At 37.4% G+C, this 19,188-nt stretch overlaps 1 protein-coding gene across 1 annotated transcript in view; it reads right to left on the bottom strand.

Moving 5' to 3' along the window:
- Nucleotides 1-1,344: 1,344 nt before the first annotated feature.
- Nucleotides 1,345-19,188, bottom strand: part of GDA (guanine deaminase) — a 31,600-nt gene continuing 13,756 nt past the window's right edge. The window contains exons 6-14 of the mRNA XM_052701307.1: nucleotides 18,616-18,643; nucleotides 17,195-17,302; nucleotides 16,285-16,392; nucleotides 13,709-13,806; nucleotides 12,939-13,006; nucleotides 12,070-12,216; nucleotides 10,342-10,460; nucleotides 9,331-9,358; nucleotides 1,345-7,971 (exon numbers count right to left, since the gene is read on the bottom strand). Coding sequence (XP_052557267.1) covers nucleotides 7,901-7,971; nucleotides 9,331-9,358; nucleotides 10,342-10,460; nucleotides 12,070-12,216; nucleotides 12,939-13,006; nucleotides 13,709-13,806; nucleotides 16,285-16,392; nucleotides 17,195-17,302; nucleotides 18,616-18,643 — 775 coding nt within the window. The 3' untranslated portion in view covers nucleotides 1,345-7,900. The remainder of the gene's footprint in view (nucleotides 7,972-9,330; nucleotides 9,359-10,341; nucleotides 10,461-12,069; nucleotides 12,217-12,938; nucleotides 13,007-13,708; nucleotides 13,807-16,284; nucleotides 16,393-17,194; nucleotides 17,303-18,615; nucleotides 18,644-19,188) is intronic.

Consider the following 19,188-nt stretch of genomic DNA (forward strand, 5'->3'; position numbering starts at 1 on the left):
GCCAGATAGCTATTTCACAATTGTATCTTGAAAACAAAATAGGGAAGGAAGAGGCATTGCTCAATTCTAATCTGCATTTCATGGCAATTCTGGACATATTTTTAGGCTAATTCCTAATGAACAGTTTTAATCAGAACCAAAGCAAGAATATAGTCACAAGTTGATTAGTTTGGAAGGATGACAGCCAATTATGGGATATTAGCATAGGGAAAGCAACCTTCTTTTTGCACTTTAACTATTCTCTTAGCTCATGAATTATAAACCTATTGAGCTTGGTTATAAATGATTCAGTACCAGATCCCAAACAGGATAGCCATGGGAGAAGGCATGAAAATTACACTAGTAATATGTTCATGATTATTCAATGACCATTTCTTTAAACTTGCAAATTCTGTGTTCACAAATACACACTGTGTCTGACATCACAGTCACTAAAGTGAAACAGGTAATTGCGGCCTAAGATTTACGAATATACCCAAAACCTCACATTTTCAAGCAGGTTTACATGTGCTGTGCTCACATCTGAAGTTTACACTGCTTTAAATAGATGGGTCAGCTAAAATCATAACAGAGTATTCTAAGAAAAAACTGCTATTGTCCAAACTGAAATGTTAAGAACCAGAATTCCTATGCTGAAAGCCTAAATGGACTCTTCTATTAAGAACACTAATCCACAAAGCAGTTTCATTTTGACTTTTCTCTGTAATTTGAATGACTTGTGCTGGTAAGTTGGTTGAAGAAAATAGAGAACAACTTTATTTCTTTTGCACATGATGTTGCATTTTGTTTATAATAACTTGCACATAATTTTCAAAAGTGTAGGATACAATTCCTCAGTGTGTAATTAGTAGTTTTCCTATGGGAATTTTTGTTTTAAGGAAATATGCCCCTGGTATGTTTCAGACACACTATTCTATTGTAGACATTTTTATGCCTTGAAAAGTAGGGAAGTGAGGAAAAATATATGAAAGTAGACGTGACCTTGTGCTTGCTGCTAAGCACAAGAAGAAAGTATTCCAGTATAGTCTGCTCTCGTACACAAAATAATAAAAATGTTGCAGAAGAAGTTGCTGTGATGTATCAAGCCAGAAAGTGTGGTAATAAAACTACAATAAATGCTCGAAGAGTTCTGAGTCTGAAAAAAGTCCCTTAAAATTATGTCATATATACGAAACGTGTTTACAAACCTCTACAATGGGTGTGCCTGAGTTCCCCAGGAAGCAGGTACATTCTGTGCTTCTCTTACACTTTGCCATGTATTACTGTCTTCATTGAAAATTTTTACCTTGTCACCTTCCCTTTCTGTCCTCCAAAGTCAAACTCAGAAACAGATGAAGGCTGGTGTAAACACAAGGCCACTTTATTTTGTTTCAACAGTACATTAATTCCCATTTAGCACAATCAAAAACAAGCAGAACAAAGGCAATAACGTACACCATTTTTCCAAACACACTTCTCTTTCTTGAAATTATGCGTGAGCACAACAGGTAGGAGGAATTCAACAGCATAACTCCAAATAGGCATTTTTCAGAAAAGAACCAACCAGGACCTACAAACAGGTGACAAGCTGACAAAACCAACGACCAGAATCAGAAAACCTTACTCTGCTGACATGCCCATCTCTCCTCTGAGGAAAGAAGGCTCATACTGAAGCAATGGTTGACAGTCCCCGTGCTGCTATCTTCAACAGCTAAGCAGCACATGTAACCACTTTTTAAAACCTCTATCAGCAAAAGCTTTTAATGGACACACAGCCCAGCTCCAAAGCCAGAGATCAGCCAGACACAGAAATGGAAAGTTTAGTTAACAGAAACCTTCTACGGAAGGCTCAGTTTTGTATTTGAAGGTGCCTAGGGGCTTGTGGCTAAGCAAGGCTTTCAGTGGCTCAAGTGCAGACCAAGGTAAAATATATTTCTGTTTATGTCAGCTGCTCACAGTTTACATTCTGGTCTTGGCTGTGCTTGTTACCAGCTGACTCAGGTCATTAAGCCAAACACTGAGCCCACAAATTGCATAAGAGCAATAAATAATACTCTTCTTATGGGACAGATCTTTTAAGTTAAGTATTAGGTGGGTGGCTATGAGATTGTTTTTCAAGCCCAACTGCACTCATTCATCCTAGCTATTTTCTAATTAAAATGAAGTCTGTGAGAAATCAGAGACCAAATAGAAAGTCTAAGTCTTGAGCAGGGAGAAAGGGAGCCTAGGCATAACTTGTTGCATTCACTTCTGCACAGATCACTGTCACTGCAGAAGTCACAGGGACTGAAACACATCACTCCAGCTTAGGACACTTTCCAAGAAAAAAAAGGTTTCTTATTGAAATTTCCTGGAAAATATCTTCCAAAAAAACTTCTCAGACTTTCGAAGAAAAGTAACTGTTTTATTAACCTTACACAACAGATTGTTGCTGATACCCTTTTGGTCCCCCAAGAATTGTTTTTGTTGCTGTTTTTTATTTTGTAAAGAGAGTCCAGCAGATGTCATTTGCTGGCTTCTCTGTTGAAATAAGCAGGAGTTGTTTTACACGTATTAACAGGGTTCAAAACTAAACTTTAGGACAAAGTTCCTAGTACATGTGAGATCACTGTTAGGTAGTGAACTAACACCTCAAGCTGATAGTGCAGTTTAAAATGCATTGCGCTCTCTGTGTGATCTGAACTTCAAAACAATCTGATAATTGAATCAGCTTACTTGCAGGGACTCCAGTCATAACAGAGGCTTGTATTCCTGTGATGTCGAACTCTTGTCATCACTGCAGCATGAGGCATGTGACGGGATGCTGCATGAGGCAGTACTAGTGCTCCCCCTAAGTCAGATACTGCTTTAGTATCTGACCTGCCGAATGCCAGATGTCTTCATGTTTCATAGGAAACATGAAGATAAACATAATATTGTATTAGGTTTCTTCTGGAGTTGTTGCAAGTAGCTTTAGTTTAAATCTTGAAGTTGAGAGGAACAACGTAACAATTAGCCATGGTAATTTGGGCTCTTAATATTTTAGCATATAAATAACTGGCTCCCTTCAGAAATCTGATCTGTTCCTGGGCCTTGATGACTTTCTGAAGAAATGAACTCTGTGATTTAACAGAACTGTGCCTGAAAAATTTTCTTCTTTCCTTAGCACTTCCCACCTAAAACTGCGTTAACATGTCATTGTGTCTCATTGTGTCTTCTCTGATCTAGCTTCTTTCTATTTTGCATTATTTTGCATTCTGTTGCCTTTTCAAGTTACATTTTTTCCCGGTCATTTCTCAAATTTATCATGTGCCTTGAGTTTTCCTGAATTCCTTCCCACTTGTGCACCATCTCCTTAGAGATAAATTGCTCAATGCTAAACACAGGACTGCACATAATGCAAGACTACTTATTTATATCAATCCAGTATTATTTTAAAAGCTGCCCAACCTATTATCTGTTACAGATTGTTTATGGAAATGCTGGAAAAAATTTAAAGATTTCTCTGAGAACTACTGCTAATATAATTTCATATTAAAACTGAGATATTCTCTGAAAGGATTTAGATATTTTGTTTTTCAAAGCATGCATACTCTTCTTAAATGTATAATCAGGAAGAGTAATGCCTTTGCTCAGTAGACTTGCAGATATATAGCAAGACTGATTAATTTTTGCTAATCTGCATTGCATAATCATAATTTGAATAAAAAATTATTTCTCTGTAAATTTTTTTTAAGCATAATATTATTATTCATGTCTGATTTTATAAAACCATTATAGTTGTTTCATTCATGAGTGTATAATCAAAACAAGATCATTTTAACATTTCCTTTTGAAATAAACTGCAATTACAATAATGGAAATGCTCAGTACAAAGAACAAATATACTTTTTTCTCCATAAAGCTTTCTGACTGCATAAAAGCACAGAAGAAATATAAACACTAGGTCTAGCCAACATTTTAAAGTGCAGAACTCCACTTGCCACACATGAATAATTCAAATAACACTGCATAATGCACAAGCGATAGTTACTCGCATTTCATTAATAATCAAAACCTGAAGTGACACAATGAGATCAACATATAAGAGTAGTTCAAATACACTCCATTTATAATTAGTTAGTGCTCATCTGAACATAGAACACGTTAAGCATATTGCCCCAGCAAGCAAGCTTTTCACAAATTACTCTTTTTTTTTTCTGTCTGAATGGTGTGCTGACACGGAACACAAAGACACATCAAAAATAAAGATCCCATCCACAATCTGTTGAGAGAACTAATGGGGACTGGCATCTGGTACAGCTGTGTGTACATTTTTCCAGAGGCTCTATCTTATGTCAGTAGCACAACGTCAATTTATGCTGACTGTAAATTATCCTGATGTTTTCTTCTACTTAGTCTTGTCCCCATACTGTGTGATTGCCTTATTTTTATTTTTTATTTTTATTTATTTAATTTGTTTATTATTTTTTTGAATGAAGGAGGAGAAAAGAAGTTGCTTTGATTTGTCTTCTATGCCATTGAGTATGGAGGGGGAGTAGTGTAAGTCATATCTTCCATCAGGGTTTGTTTTTTTTAAGACAGTAGTGATGTTTACACACCACTAATTGAACACTGCTTCTGCTTGCAGTGTGGTTTTGGTATACAACAAGGAAGTTTTTCTTCCTTGGTGGAAACTATGCTGGAGGTGCAGTCACACACACCAAATACAGTCTCTAGCAGAGACTGTAAGAGCCTGAACCAGTGACCTGGCCTGCTTCAGACCACGTATGCAGTGGAGTACAAGGAATCAGACTATATGCACGCATTGGTTCAGAGCTACAAGTCTCAGCAGTAACTGCTGTCACCTACTGATATTCTCCTGCTGCACCAAGCATCTCTACAATCTGCACATAGTCAAAGAATCCTGGAGGCTAATAAATACTTTGCAGCAGGATCCTTCCCCAGAATTGCTTCAGAGAGGTCTGACTACTGCATCCTCTGTATCTCTTAAAACCAGACTTCTTCCGTAACCTACCTCCCATGGAAAGTTCTGGGTCTATCTCAAAGGAACTTTTTTCTGGCATTACAGAATTTTTACATTCAATTCTATTTAGATGCTACTTTTGAAACTACTTTCCAGTTTGTTTGTTACATGGCTGTATCAATTCTTCCACTGGTCCCTCTAACCAAATTCAGGTTTGTCACCAGCAATGTATGGTGCTGCAGAAAGCCCATGGCACTGCTATTTGTGGGCAGAGCTCCTCCCCAGGCTGCAATTCTGGAACATCAATTCTCTAAGTCTGCGTAGTGTCTGACTACCAGACATCAGATAAGCTACAATCAAGAAGCTGAATTCCTGACTTGTGCTGGAATTTAGCAAGAGCCAAACTCTCACATGCCAATATTCAAATCCAAAAGTTATTCCCAGCAGATATTCTAGACAGTCCCTTTGTAATTGGGCCACCAGCAGTTTGGTGAGACAAAGCTTTTTTTCTGTACTCCTAGTTTGCAAATAATCATCCCCTCCCTCTCTCCAAATTTTGAAACAAACACTGAATCACATTCTTAACACTACCACAAAATAGCAATAACGTCAGGCACATCTTAGACTATCACTAAATTAAAAGTGTTGATATAATTCATAACTCTGGAAGCAAACTACTATAGCATGAAAATACATAGTACACAAGCCTGCATCATCTTTCTCTGTCCCAGAATACATTCCTCAGGAAAGCCAAAGCTGCAAACAGTGCAACTCCTTAAGAATAGTTTCAGACAGTAACTGAAGGATTAAAACATGTCTCTCACAGATCTTTGGTTTTGGAATGTAAAATTTGGTCAATTAATTAAATTCATGTCAAAATTCATGAGGAAAAATGTTCCCTGAATCAGGAATCCGAGTTAAAGAACTGCAGGCTGTATTTGCAAAGAAGGTGTGCTACTATGTAGATTATAGGGACATGTGAAAAACAAAACTGTTGTGACATCCTGATGGAATATGAAATCTCAATCCTTAAATCTCTAATCCAAAAGCCTTAGCAGTGATTGAACACAATGGAAACAAAGAGTGTAACTCATGTAATATATGGCACAGAGTGATGCCGTGTGAAGTTACCTGAGCTAGTTCTAAATGAGCAAGCAGTGCAGCTGCTTTCAGGTGGCATATGCAAGCCAAAATACCATGCTGTGCAGTAGGGCTACTCCATGACAGCAAAAACAAACAACCAAACAACAACAACAACCAACAACAAATAACACAAAACACTGAAAAAGATTTCAGGTACTTTAAGTGCCTAATCCAGGTTATGGTTCCACTGTACTGTCTCACGTAGTCATAACCTGAACAGTGCGTAAGCTCTGGCAAAGCTTTAAGTCAGAGCAAGTTGTTAAAGATATCAGACCAAACGTTCCCTTACACAGACAGAAATTTAGATGTTCATGCGGTTACCTCTCTCGTTTTAAGAGCACAGTGAAGGGCTGTGCCTTTATATCTTTAGAAGATAAATGTGTGAAATAAAGCTCAGCAAAATCAAAGGTGTTTGAAGCAGGCCATACTCAACAAGTATGTATAGCAGGTAGTGCAATACTGTATCCACTAAAATTAAAGCTTTTATCCTTTGCACTGCAGAACAAACAAACAAAACAAAATAAAATAATAACAATAATAATAATAATAAAAACAACTGTAATAAAGAAACAAGAAGTATCCCCATTCTCAAACTAATCTTGCAATAAAAAAGGCTGTAATAACAAGTAGGAAAATAGACTTTTTAAGAACACAGACTACCAAAATTAAAAGGGTACGTTTTTTTACCTAGCATTGTACAGGGCTGTAGTTACTGTTCCAGTGTTGAAAGAAAAAGAGCACATTCAAGCTGAACAGCTTTTTTCAGTAAGGAATTACACCTCAAGTGAAAGGCGGTAACAGCCAGAGACAGCCTGTTTCTGGCGGATTTTGTTTTAAACCTGCCCACTTCTGCTACAGAAAGGAGAAGAGAAATTGTTATCACCCACAGTCTAAACAGTCAGGAAGAAATGAATTTGGTAAGGTTCTACAAGAGGCTGAACCAGAGGAAGCACTCCCTCCAGTCCTGAAGATCCTATTCATTTTCTGCCACAGAGAAGCCCACTCAGGCATCTCTGTACCTGTTTTTGGGTTATTACAAGTTTCATTCAGTGGTTGCTTACCTGAAGCAGATTCAGTCAAGTGGATAGAGAAGTGGTGGAAGATTGGGCTGACTGCTTCCAGATGCCAGAGCAACATTTAGGAAATGCTACTTCAGCTTACAGCGTCACAGAACTGTGCAGTCTTTCTGCACTCGCAGCTCTTCGACCAGTTGTGTATTTTTTACTTGCTTCTTCCACCAGTTCTATTATGTCTGACTACTAATGACAAATCTGAGTTTAATGATAATTAGAAATCTCCGTTATGTATAGATAGATACTTATGTTTTAAAATAAATGAGTATTTTAAAATTAACCACATAAACAAAAATGAAAAACATCATTAAATGCCCCCAAATGCCGGTATTTTTTCCATACTTAGCAATAATATAAAGGAAATTACATTCTTCTGTGACATTCATTATTTGCAAAAATGATATACTGGCCTTTTTTTTTTCAACTGAAATAACATACAACAGTGAGAGCTTCCTTGCTCTTCTTAACACTTTCTATGGTATTACTGAAAGAAACACCAATTGTTTATTTAAGAAACTTACCAAATTCTTAGTCAACGCACATGTTATTTTTGCAAGTAAATTTAGAAGTTTGTTTCCTCTTAGAACTGTGACAATGTTTGTCACGTAATTCCTGAAAGGTCTAACAGAATTTTTCAAATTTGCAAGATTTAAAACAGAAATGAGGTGTCATTCCAAATGATCAGGCACTGTTTTAAACAAATATTTTCCAAATCAGATACCGAGTAATCAGCAGAACATTTTGCAGAAGGGAAATGGATTTAGACTGAACTTGAAAAAGGAACCACTTGCTTCCCAGCCACGTACACTTCAGAAATATTCCGGTCATCACCTGAAATAACAGTCAGAAGAGAGATTTGCACATAAATCTCTGCACTGATTTAATTAATTAAAATGCTGCAGTCCCTAGGTTCAGCTTTGGAATATATAATTTTCAGTTACCTGAATTCATTTCTTAAAACTGAGAAACTGTATTTCCCTAACGATTTTTCACCGTAAACAACATAAAGATCAATGGACTGCCATTGTTTCTTTTAAAACATAAACACAGCATCCAGCTGCTGCAGTTTTGTCGTGTATTTTGTACGTGTTTATGTTTTGCCAGAGGATAGGGTCAGCACAAAGGTCACAGACAAGTTAAAGAAATGCCTTTATCTTTTCTTAAGTTTAAAGGAATGAGATAATAAGTGAAATGATACAGCAAGAAAAACAAACGCACCTAACCACTACTACATGAGGATAGCGACAGTGGTTAAGATACATCACCAATTGCCTCAATACTTTACCATCATCCAGATCTGCAGGCGCTGGGGAGCCCCGGTTGCAGCAAGGATTTAGAGAGCCTTTCCTAGCAACTGGGAGCACCTATGCAGTGCATCCATGCATAGGTGAGGTCTCCAACTTCGCTACAAGAGGGTCCAGCTTTTATATAGTTGAATAACCAAGTTCAATGAGGATTAGGTGGAAACATCTGGTTTCATTCTCCCTCTGGATTCCACCTCAAACCTGGCCAGAGCTCAAAGATGAACCAAAGAAGTCTGTGTACAATTAGGCCTTGTCACTCTGCTTCTAAACAAGGAAAGTTAACAAATCCTCACAACACTTTATCTAAGCTACATCTCTTGCAGCAAGATGTTTTGTTCAAGATACATATTTTGCTAATGATCATAAATGTCTTGCTAATGATCAGACAGGGATGGCATAAAATGCTGTGTTATGAGATTCATCCAGAGGTAACCTTTGATTCAAGGTCTACTGTTCAGGCCTTTCTACTGCAATTTAGTAGACACAAAACCTGCAAATGCACATCCATACAGAGACAGTTGTTGCAGATTATCTCAACTAACACAGATATCAGGTAGCAGTACCAGTCACCTACTACAAGAGCAAGTGGCTTGCATAAGTCATTTGTTCTGAACTGGTGATTGGCAGTGCATAAAGAAAACCAATGCTACTTTACTGCGAGTCACAATTTAATTCATGCCACAGATGAAGATAACTGTGGCTACAAGTCTGGCAGCTAAGCTTGTGTATCTGCCCATGCCAAATTGCATACTTTGCTATGTCAGAAAGAATAAAAATGATACCATTTAATTTTTACTAAGCTGTTATAAATGAATGTAAAGCAACCTCCACACTGTGTCAGAAGATCAGAGACACACGCAATAACACAGGAGTATTCTGAACATACCTAGAAAGAGGAACTTCTGGAGATAGTCCTGTGAGGAACAGGAGAAAAACATTCAGCAAACCATATTTACAGTCCCAAATCAAAATTATTTGAAACTGGAAACAGCTGATAACAATAGTTTTCCTAAATACGCTGATGAAATTACAACTTAGTCTACATGTTTTCTCATAAATAATTTTCATTAAAGAAGCTGTATTTGTCAGGAAGAAAATATTGCAGAATTCTGACAATATAGACAAAAATATAAATAAAACAATATTTTAGAGCTCTCCAATGCATTTATTTATTGAAAAATAAGGCAAAATTCTAAGCATTTTTATAGTCCTAGGAACTGATAACATAGCTAAAAAGGTTTAGGCTGACATTAAAAAACACTCATTCTAGACCTATTTGAATTAGGAACAAGATTTCAAATTACAGAAGTTAACAGGGACAGTGATAGCCTTCTGGCCTCATCAGTAAATGCAAGTTTCTGCTGTTCACTGAATTTTTTTAATCATAAAAAAATTTGTTTGAGAAAGTGTCCCCATTGCATAACACAAAAGGTTCTCATGTTGCACAAAAGCTGTGCTTTGAACTCAGATTAGCTATCTTTAGCTCTTCCTTAAGTATACAGTCCTAGTGAAGCCATGGTAATTCAGCCTTTATCTGGGAACAGACTGCCATTCTTGAGTGTGAATTAAAAACGTTAACTAAGTTGCTTTTTCTTGATGGCAGTGCTTTGGCACTGCAAATAGTGAGCTCTCATGATCAGCCAGCTCTAATAGTCTGTGCATCAACATGCTACATGCATTTCCTCTCCCACTGACATACCTATGCCTCCCAGTGAGGACAGTAACCTTCTAAAAACACCTCTGCACCTCTTGGGCTGAGCTACAGACAGCAGCAGGGCAGTTCGCACAATTCTTGTTACTGGAACAGCCACAAAGAGACTTTCGTACTGGCTGTATCACAGACCTTTGCCATATTATTTCCGGTTATTTTCTGGATCATTAATCTTGATCAGATTACCTCGAAAGTATCAGCAGAGAACAAGTCGAAAGGGCTGTCTGAGGCCTTAGTGTTGATCAGCAGTGCATCAAATTCTTTGCCAACCTCAAAGTTCCCAATCACATCATCCAGTCCTAGAGCTGAGAGGGAAAGCACGCTTATACACAGATCCTCAGTCCAAGTCTCTTTCTGTTACATGAAAGCATCTGAGAACTTATCTCAGGTGTTTGTGAGTAAAGAAAGAGTATAAGAATTTAGATGAATGCATGGAAAAACATGGAAGTAAGTAAATAAGCAGGTCAGCAATGTTTTTAAGCAACTTTTCCTTAAAATCACATGTATTTTGGTGAACCTGTGAAAAGTATCTGTAAAAGAAATCTGGGAAACAACTGAAACCTTTCTTTTAATTTTTGTTTTTTGAATATTCTCCTCTGATTTTGTGTCATTGCAGATCCTACATATAGACCACTAGCTGTTAAAAGCAGAATAATAATTACTAACAATGCAAAAATATCGAAGTTCTAAAAGAGGCAGAGAGAGGAAGTAAGAGAAATAATGATACATAATAACATTCACTTGCTAAAGAAGCCTAAGATCTACTTGTTTATGTTTACAAAACAGCTTAAGTATCTTTAGCAGGTTGTACAGACATATAGTTACAATAGTAGATAAAAATAAGTTGTGTTGAGAGGATGACTATGGGTAATTAGTAACCAAGTATGGTGAGAGAAATGTCGCATCCAGATATGCTGGTCCCATGCCCAGCTGTCAGGCTTGTCTTATAGTCTGTTATCCAGCTTTGTTAATACAAGCATCACTGCAGCCTCTGCTTCTTGGTTGCACAAGCACTGAAAATCTACAGTTTCACCAAGAGTGAAAGGAGGTACAGAGTACCTAAATATAGACATTTGAGGCTTCTTGGAAATAATTCAGGATAGCCTGAAGATGTTAAATCATCTGCGTATTCAATCCACTTTTCCAATATTCAGAAGTTAAACCAAGTTATCAAAAAAGGGTAATATCTGAACAGAATTTGTCCGCTTGTTTTCAGCTAGCTCCTGTCTGACAGAGGAAATTCAGTTATAAGTAGTGCATGCAAGAACTTCACAATATATCAAAAATGTTTAAACTCCTCAAAATGGTGAAATATTCTGTAGTTTCTACTACAGTGATATATTCTCTTTATGTTTGTGTGCAGAATGCAATTTTTCAAATAAACACAAGAGGGTGACAAGCATTTAGACTTTCAGTAATAAAGAAAAAAAATCTTTAAATTTCCCCAAATTGTACTTATCCATGCTACTGGAAGCTTGTATGAATAATTTATATTCTACCCTTGCAAGTGACAGAATAGTTCAAAACCAATAAATAAAACAATTTTTCTTGTAATCTGAAGAACCCAGACAAAAAAAAATATGAGAGTAAATAGGAGGGGAAGCCATCCATCACTCTTTCTAATTGTCATGACAAAGTTACCAATGATTAAGGGCTAAGGATCTTTCAAAGAAAATATACTGCCCTTGAAAATCATTAAGATGCTTTTATTAAACTGTCAGTATTAACAGAAACGCATTATGTCACGATGGTGGTATTGTTATGAGATGGAAGAATATCTCAAAGCAAATATAGTTTTGAACTTCACTCTGAAATTAGAGAATCTGTGAGTTTCAGCCATCTTTTATACACAGAGACATCGTATCAAAAATAGGGGTGGTTTTCTGTACATATTATCAAGAAATTTCTTCTTACCTTGGCTTCCTCCTAGAGTTGCTAGTCGAAAAGCTTCTTTAAGAGTTAGTCCTGCTTCACTCACTTTATTAATTTTAAGGGTGTTAGATGCTATGACTGTTTTTCTGATAGCATCAAGCATAGAAGCTGAATATCCACCAGCAACATCTAGAAAGGATCAGAAATTCAGAAACAAGCTATGGGAATAACTTTGGTAAATTATTATGAGCTTTACTTAAGTGTTACAAAGTGTAGGAGGTGTTAAATGAAAAAAGTGTAATGCTATGCACTGTCTTTAATTGTGTGATTCCTAACACGTGCTCTTACATACAAGGTCAAATAAATAAAGCACAATGCAGAACAGAAACCAAAATCAGAAAAGCTGCTACTCAGGCATTGCTCACTCTTGTGAAAGGAGCAAAACTTGCCTTTTTTTTTTTTTTTTTTAACCACTTCCAGATAGCGATAAAAAAGTAGGTCCACAAGTTGGAGGCATGCTGGCTTTCAATATGAGTATGAGGGTACGTTTTTATGTTTTTGTATGTTTTAGCAGGACAAGGGGAAATGGTTTTAAGTTGAGGGAGAGAAGTTTAGTTTGGATGTCAGGGGGAAGTCCTTTACTATGGAAGTGGTGAGGTACTGGAACAGGCTGCCCAGCGAGGTTGTGGATGCCCCATCCCTGAAGGTGTTCAAGGGCCAGTTGAATGGGGTCCTGGGCAGCCCAGCCTAGCATTAAATGGGGAGGTTGGTGGCCTTGCATATGGCAGGGCAGTTGGAGATTCAGAATCCTTGATGTCCCTTCTAACTCGGGCCATTCTGTGATTCTGTGATTCTGTTTTTGTGTTTTAAATGATTTCTACAAGAGATCCTTCTTAAAGCAAACTACCAACCTGTGCCAAGGCCAACCTTCACATTGTGCTTCAAAACATTTTTTACATTTAAGATGCCACTGTGCAACCTAGATTGGAACAAGAAATGTTTTCTGTGAGAAACACACATTATAAAGTTGGTTTCTGCAATTTAGTAAGGGGTAAGATTTAGGGCAATTTCATGAAAAGGCTTCTCAGAGCACACGTGACAGATCAAGTTTTCTAGACGGGGATAGAGCATTTACACTCATAAATCTGGATGATAGATTCTAACCACTAAAAGTAAAAGCAAATTTTCCTAACAGAATGTTTTAGTTTCCAAATAGAATAGTTTTAGTGTTATCTGCTGAAAATGAGCTCACAGCACATCTGTGTGGAAAGTCCAAATATGGAGTAAAATATACCCCAAGAAGATGGGAGGTCTTTTCACAAGTGCCAGTAAAGTCATGGCAAACAAGATAATACTAATCATATTAAAAGCAAAATGACATTTTAACAATTAGTACAGTTCCCCTGTCATATACTATTCAGTATCTCATTTCTGTTAAAATAACTAAGACTATGCAGCACCTTCCCATTTTGCAAAAATATGTAAATATTTTTGGAGAGAGGGGAGCTGGCCTGAATCTGCCATTAATAAAAAGTTTTAAACAAGAAATATTCATATGTATGTGATTACACTCGAAGATCACAAGTCAGTCCAGAGTAAACTTCTTACTGTTGGATTGAGGATACTATGTGAAAATCAGCTCTATTTAAATGTAAACCATTATCTGCTTTTATTAACTTACGAAAAGTTAGAACTGGGGCAATGCGCAACTGCAGCTCCACGAAGATTAAAAAGACCCAGCTCTTCTTCAGAAAGATGACAGGCATGAGCCATCACTGTCTAAAGAGAAAGAGAATCACCAATTTTATTCAAAGAAGCATTTACTTCAGTGCCCACAAATTTTTGCTGCACTGCTTTCAGTAGCCCATAGGCCATCTGTTACCAGCAAGGGAAATAAATGCACATTTTGTATGAAGCTCTTGAAATCAAGAGGGGAGCAATTTTCACTAGTAGGCATGACATATGGCTTCCTCAGGTTTTATTCATTTACTTATACAAAAAAAATAAGATGCTAAGTGTTTTGTGGTAGCTGTGATTGTGACACAGTAGCTACATAAAACAAAAACAAGAACACCATACTCAGCATAACGCTGTTGCAACTTTATTATTTGTATTCATAGCTACCAGAGAGATGAAGTATTGATACAAATGACAAGTGCACTGGGGCTATTTTCACTGAGCATCTCCTAATGGCACTGTATCTTTTCCTTCCTTACTCATTAAGCTCAAATGAAACTCAGATAGCAGGGTGAATAGTCACATCTTAAGGACAGAGATTTGGTAGCTATGTCAAAATGCTGTCATTTTATTTTAATTGAGGTAATTTATATATATGTATATATAGTCTAGAGAAAAAGAAGGTGAGAGAGACCTCATCATCCTCTGTAACTATCTGAAAGGAGGCTGCAGTGAAGATACTGGTTTCATTCCCCTGATAACAAATGACAGGATGCGAGGAAACAGCCACACATTGCACCAGGGGAGGTTTTGATTCAACACTGATAAGAATTTCTTCACAGAGGGCATGGTAAAGCACTAGAACAAGCTGTTCAGGGAAGTTGTGAAGGCCCCCTCCCTAGAGTATTTAAGAGACATGTGGACATGACAGTAATGCTTTAGTGATGGGAATTGGTAGATCAGGTTGATGGCTGAACTTAATGACCCAGAAGGAGTTTTTTAACCTAATTGATGCTACGATTACACAAAATATTTGAGACACAGCCCTGAAAAAGATAATTTAAAAAATAATAATAATTTGCTATCTTAGTACTGATGTCTGGGGAGAAGTGAGTGCTGTTTTTTATGCTTATATTTAATAGGATGCTTCCTCAAAGAACAAGGAGCCTAGCATCAAAAGGCACTGGCAACCCCAAATTTCAGTATCCACTGTCAGTGCTGTAGATATAAACATTTGGCAGAATTGAGTCTTGTTTTTTTCTGGCACAAGTATTGGCTCTACTACTACACTGAAAAAACAAACAAACAAACAAACAAACAAAAACGTGGACAGTGCATTGCAACAGAACAAAATTAATACTGGTTTAGTATTTAAGTAGCTTGTATTGATTTCTCAGGCAAAAAAAGACAGTAAATACCTAATTTACTTGTGGAAATTTTCAAAGACAGTAAAGAGAAGTTCAATAATTAATCCCTATCAAGTTTCCAGCTTTCCTTTGAGCCTTTCAAAATTTTAAATTTTAAATATGAGGAAAACAGAGTACTGCCAAAGAATTACCAGTCCTCTATTATCAATACTTCCTAGTCTCCTTCCAATCCTACTGCTGTCAGTCCTCTTAAGATCCTTGAAAACAGGCTCAGGGAGCATAGAATCATAGAATCACAAGGTTGGAAAGGACCTGCAAGATCATCTAGTCCAACCGTCTTCTCATCGCCATTGCCACCACAAGCACTAAACCATGTAATGCAGTGCATCATCCAGACGCCTCTTGAACACTGCCAAGGATGGCGACTCCACCACCTCCCTGGGCAGCCATTCCAGTGCCTGACCACTCTCTGAGAGAAAAAGTTCTTCCTTATGTCTAAACTAAATCTCCTCTGGTACAAATTGTGGTCATTTCCTCAGGTCCTGTCTGTTGCCTGGGAGAAGAGGACAACCCCTCCTCACCACAGCCTCTCTTCAGGAAGTTGTAGAGTGCAATGAGGTCTCCCCTGAGCCTCCTCTTCTCCACACTGAACAATCCCAGCTCCCTCAGTCGCTCCTCATAAGATTTGTGCTCCACATCCCTCACCAGTTTTGTTGCCCTTCTCTGGACACATTCCAGGGCCTCAGTGTCTTTCTTGTAGTGAGGGGCCCAAAACTGGACACAGTACTCGAGGTGCAGACTCACCAGAGTTGACTACAGAGGGATGATCACCTCCCTGCTCCTGCTGGCCACACTATTTCTAATGGAGGCCAGGATGCCATTGGCCTTCTTGGCCACCTGGGCACAATCAGTTCATGTTCAGCCGAGCATCAACCAACACCCCCAGGTCTCTTTCCTCTTCACAGTCATGAAATTCGCATAAATAAACATTGATGCTTCTCTCCCCTCATTTAAGACAAAATGTGTGTTTGCCTAAATTTTCAGTACCTTCATTAACACTTGTGCAACCCAGAAAACAGAAACAGTTTACTTTCTCCCAGATTCCAGTGATCTTGATAGAACAATACAAACTTTCCAGTAACCACAATTAACCTGCATATATATTCTACGTGGATTAGTCTAATCTATGTTGTGAAAGCTTATATGCAGCTACCTTGCTGGTAAGCAGCTTGTTTTTATCATATAAATCAGTGTAATTCTGATAGGCAGGAAACATGTTCTCCACAACTTTGAGTTCTTCTTCAGTCTCGCTTATGTGACTCTGAAATAAGAAAATAAATAACAGTAAGTTCTTTAAACAGCATTAAGCCTGACATTTCAGATTTCTGAGAAACCTGCTGCTGCTAAGCGCATTATAGATAGAAAATAATCTTTGTAAAGCCTATTGTTAGATATAGCTCTTAGGTTTCTATTTTCATTGAAGAGATCCAAGTTCCATTTGTTCCTTTAAAACCCATCTGAGAACATATAGCTGGATAATCCATCCCGGTAGAGTGGTAACACAGCAAACCATCAGGTGTTTGGCAGATGTTAAAGTAGTAAATAAAATGATAGTTAAGACCATGAAGTAAAAGAAGAATAGCATTGTACCACAGATTGGATCTTGGGATCAGGCTAACACAGGATATCTTGGAACATTAACAACTTCAGGTAAAAAAGATGAGTTATTGAGACAGAAAGATCAGCAATTCTCTTCTGTACATCTGCCCTGTACAGAAACAGTAGATGGCAGAGAAGCAGACATTGCAACCTTGGGCAAGAGTAAGCAACCTTTACCAACACAAGGGCTGCTCTAATTCACAACACTTTGTGTCAGTCTGCCAGTTAATACACTGTGAGGGATGGATGAACTGTGCATCCTTCAATCTATGAGCATTCTAACTTGTTGTGAAGGTCGTAGTGCTCTTGTACAGTACTATTACAATTTTAATTTTAGAAGAATGTAGAAGATGGACTTCAAGTTAAGGATGTAATTCAATTGTCTTGTGGAAACATTTAAAACTGACTGGTCTTCATGGTTTCTACCCATAATGTTTATACTGTAAGCAGAGTTCACAACTTACCTGCACATGGAGATCATGAGTTTGTGCTAAATCACCAAGCGCACACAGCAAATCTTCTGTGCAGGAAGGGCCAAAGCGGGGGGTTACTATGGGCAGTACCCTTGGATACTGAAAATATTAAAAAGACATGACTGTGATCCTACATACATATCAGCAACCGTAATTAAGACAATTCTGCTGCTCATTCCTTACTTTATCCCTGCCAGTATGAATAAAACTATTGTCATTTTCTTATTTTTATCTGAAACTTCAGCACAGGAAGAGAATCAAGGTTTCTCTGAAAACAGTTTTAATGAACTGAAGTTCATCTCATTAGAATTCTCTCCTCATGTGATTTTACCAGGCCTCAGCAGAATCACTGGATGTTTTTTCATATTTGCTCACAGTCCACAGTCCTGTATTCATTATGAGAAATGAGCCAGATGAATAACCAGACCTGTTTTTGAGTCCTTCATTTGTGAGCACCCGTGAGCAAAACTGTAGTTATGTAAAGCCAAAGCCTTTTATTGCTTAGTCCTCTCCTCTCACCTTGCAGTGGACCAAACTGTTTCTAAAGTCCCTATGCTGAACAGATAGGATGATTAGTAGCGTAGGAAATAGTGGGTACCTGGACTACTCTGCTCTCCTGGATTAAAATTTTAATGAAGAGTTAGACAGTGGTTTTATAATTCTGTCTTCAGAAACTGTCAGTACCTCCCCTTCTTGTGCACGTGGAACCAGCAGAGGAAATCACATAGTAACTTGACTTGCAGTTTCTTATTACATCTCTCAGACACAAGAAGCTCAAGGCATCTGAATATCAGTCTTCTCATCAATACAAATGATCTAGGCATTAAGCCTGATACATCTATCCTCAAACGTGCAAATATAAATGACAACAAATTAGACCGTCAAAAACAAAAGACCGATAAAAAAAGTAGTATTCCTGCTTGTAATACTGAAGTATCAGCCTGCATCTATCTCCTATGCACACACTGGAAGGCATGTGGTGACACAAAATACTAATTTGATAATGGATTATAACTGTGCTGAAAAGACATTGCTTTCTGCTACTGAAAACTTCTATTACTCATCTAGTTATCTGACAGAGACTCGGGGACTGACTTTCACCCTTCTTTAACAGAAAACTGTTTTCTGCCAGACGCTTAACACTTTAAAGTGAATAAAGAACATTCACAGAACATTGCTTTTTTGTGCTCTGACCATACAAACCTGAATCTGTGCTTGCTGTAAGTCAATTTCACAGCATCACAACTAGCAGAACATTTTGCAGAGTGATGACTTCCCTACTACTCAGAAACGTCTGCATATGTATTGATTTGTCATGAAGTCAGCAGAATTCATCAACGGATTAACTATTTCCTGTTCTCACACAACATTTTCTGAATACAGAAATGAAAAGGAAGGGTAACTATACTTACTTGCCTTTCCAGTAGTTCTCTAACAAACCTGAAAAAGGATTGGAAAAAAAAAAAGATTTTTTTTTATATGTTATAAATATCACCTGTAATCTGTATTATAATTTATAAAAAATACAGGAAATATTTACTTAAATGTTCTTTTGAACACTTCAGACACAGATTAACATTTGGACCAGAATCTCAGATGACATAAAAAGGTGCAGCACAACCAAGTCAGGACAGTCACAAGACACTATTCTAGTTGGAAATTTGATCCTGAATATGCAAAATCTTCTTCATTCACAATAATATTAGACAAGTGGTCATTACTTTGAGTTCTCACTGGAAACAAAATACATTACAATACATGCATTCTAAACATATCTATACAGTGCTGCTGCAAATTTGAAGAAAAAGAAATCTTATCTATCCACAAATTTCAATCCCAGAATTAAATACGGTCTGATTTTAAATACCCTTTTTAACAGATGCTGACATATTTCATATGTTGCTTACAGTAATTATAAATATCCTCATTCACTTACAGGACCCTTGATTTTCTGGAAATGCTTGTACATCAAAGAAAATACACTG

Source organism: Tympanuchus pallidicinctus, unplaced genomic scaffold (assembly GCF_026119805.1).
Source record: "Tympanuchus pallidicinctus isolate F22 unplaced genomic scaffold, pur_lepc_1.0 scaffold4, whole genome shotgun sequence".
NCBI classification, from domain to species: domain Eukaryota; kingdom Metazoa; phylum Chordata; class Aves; order Galliformes; family Phasianidae; genus Tympanuchus; species Tympanuchus pallidicinctus.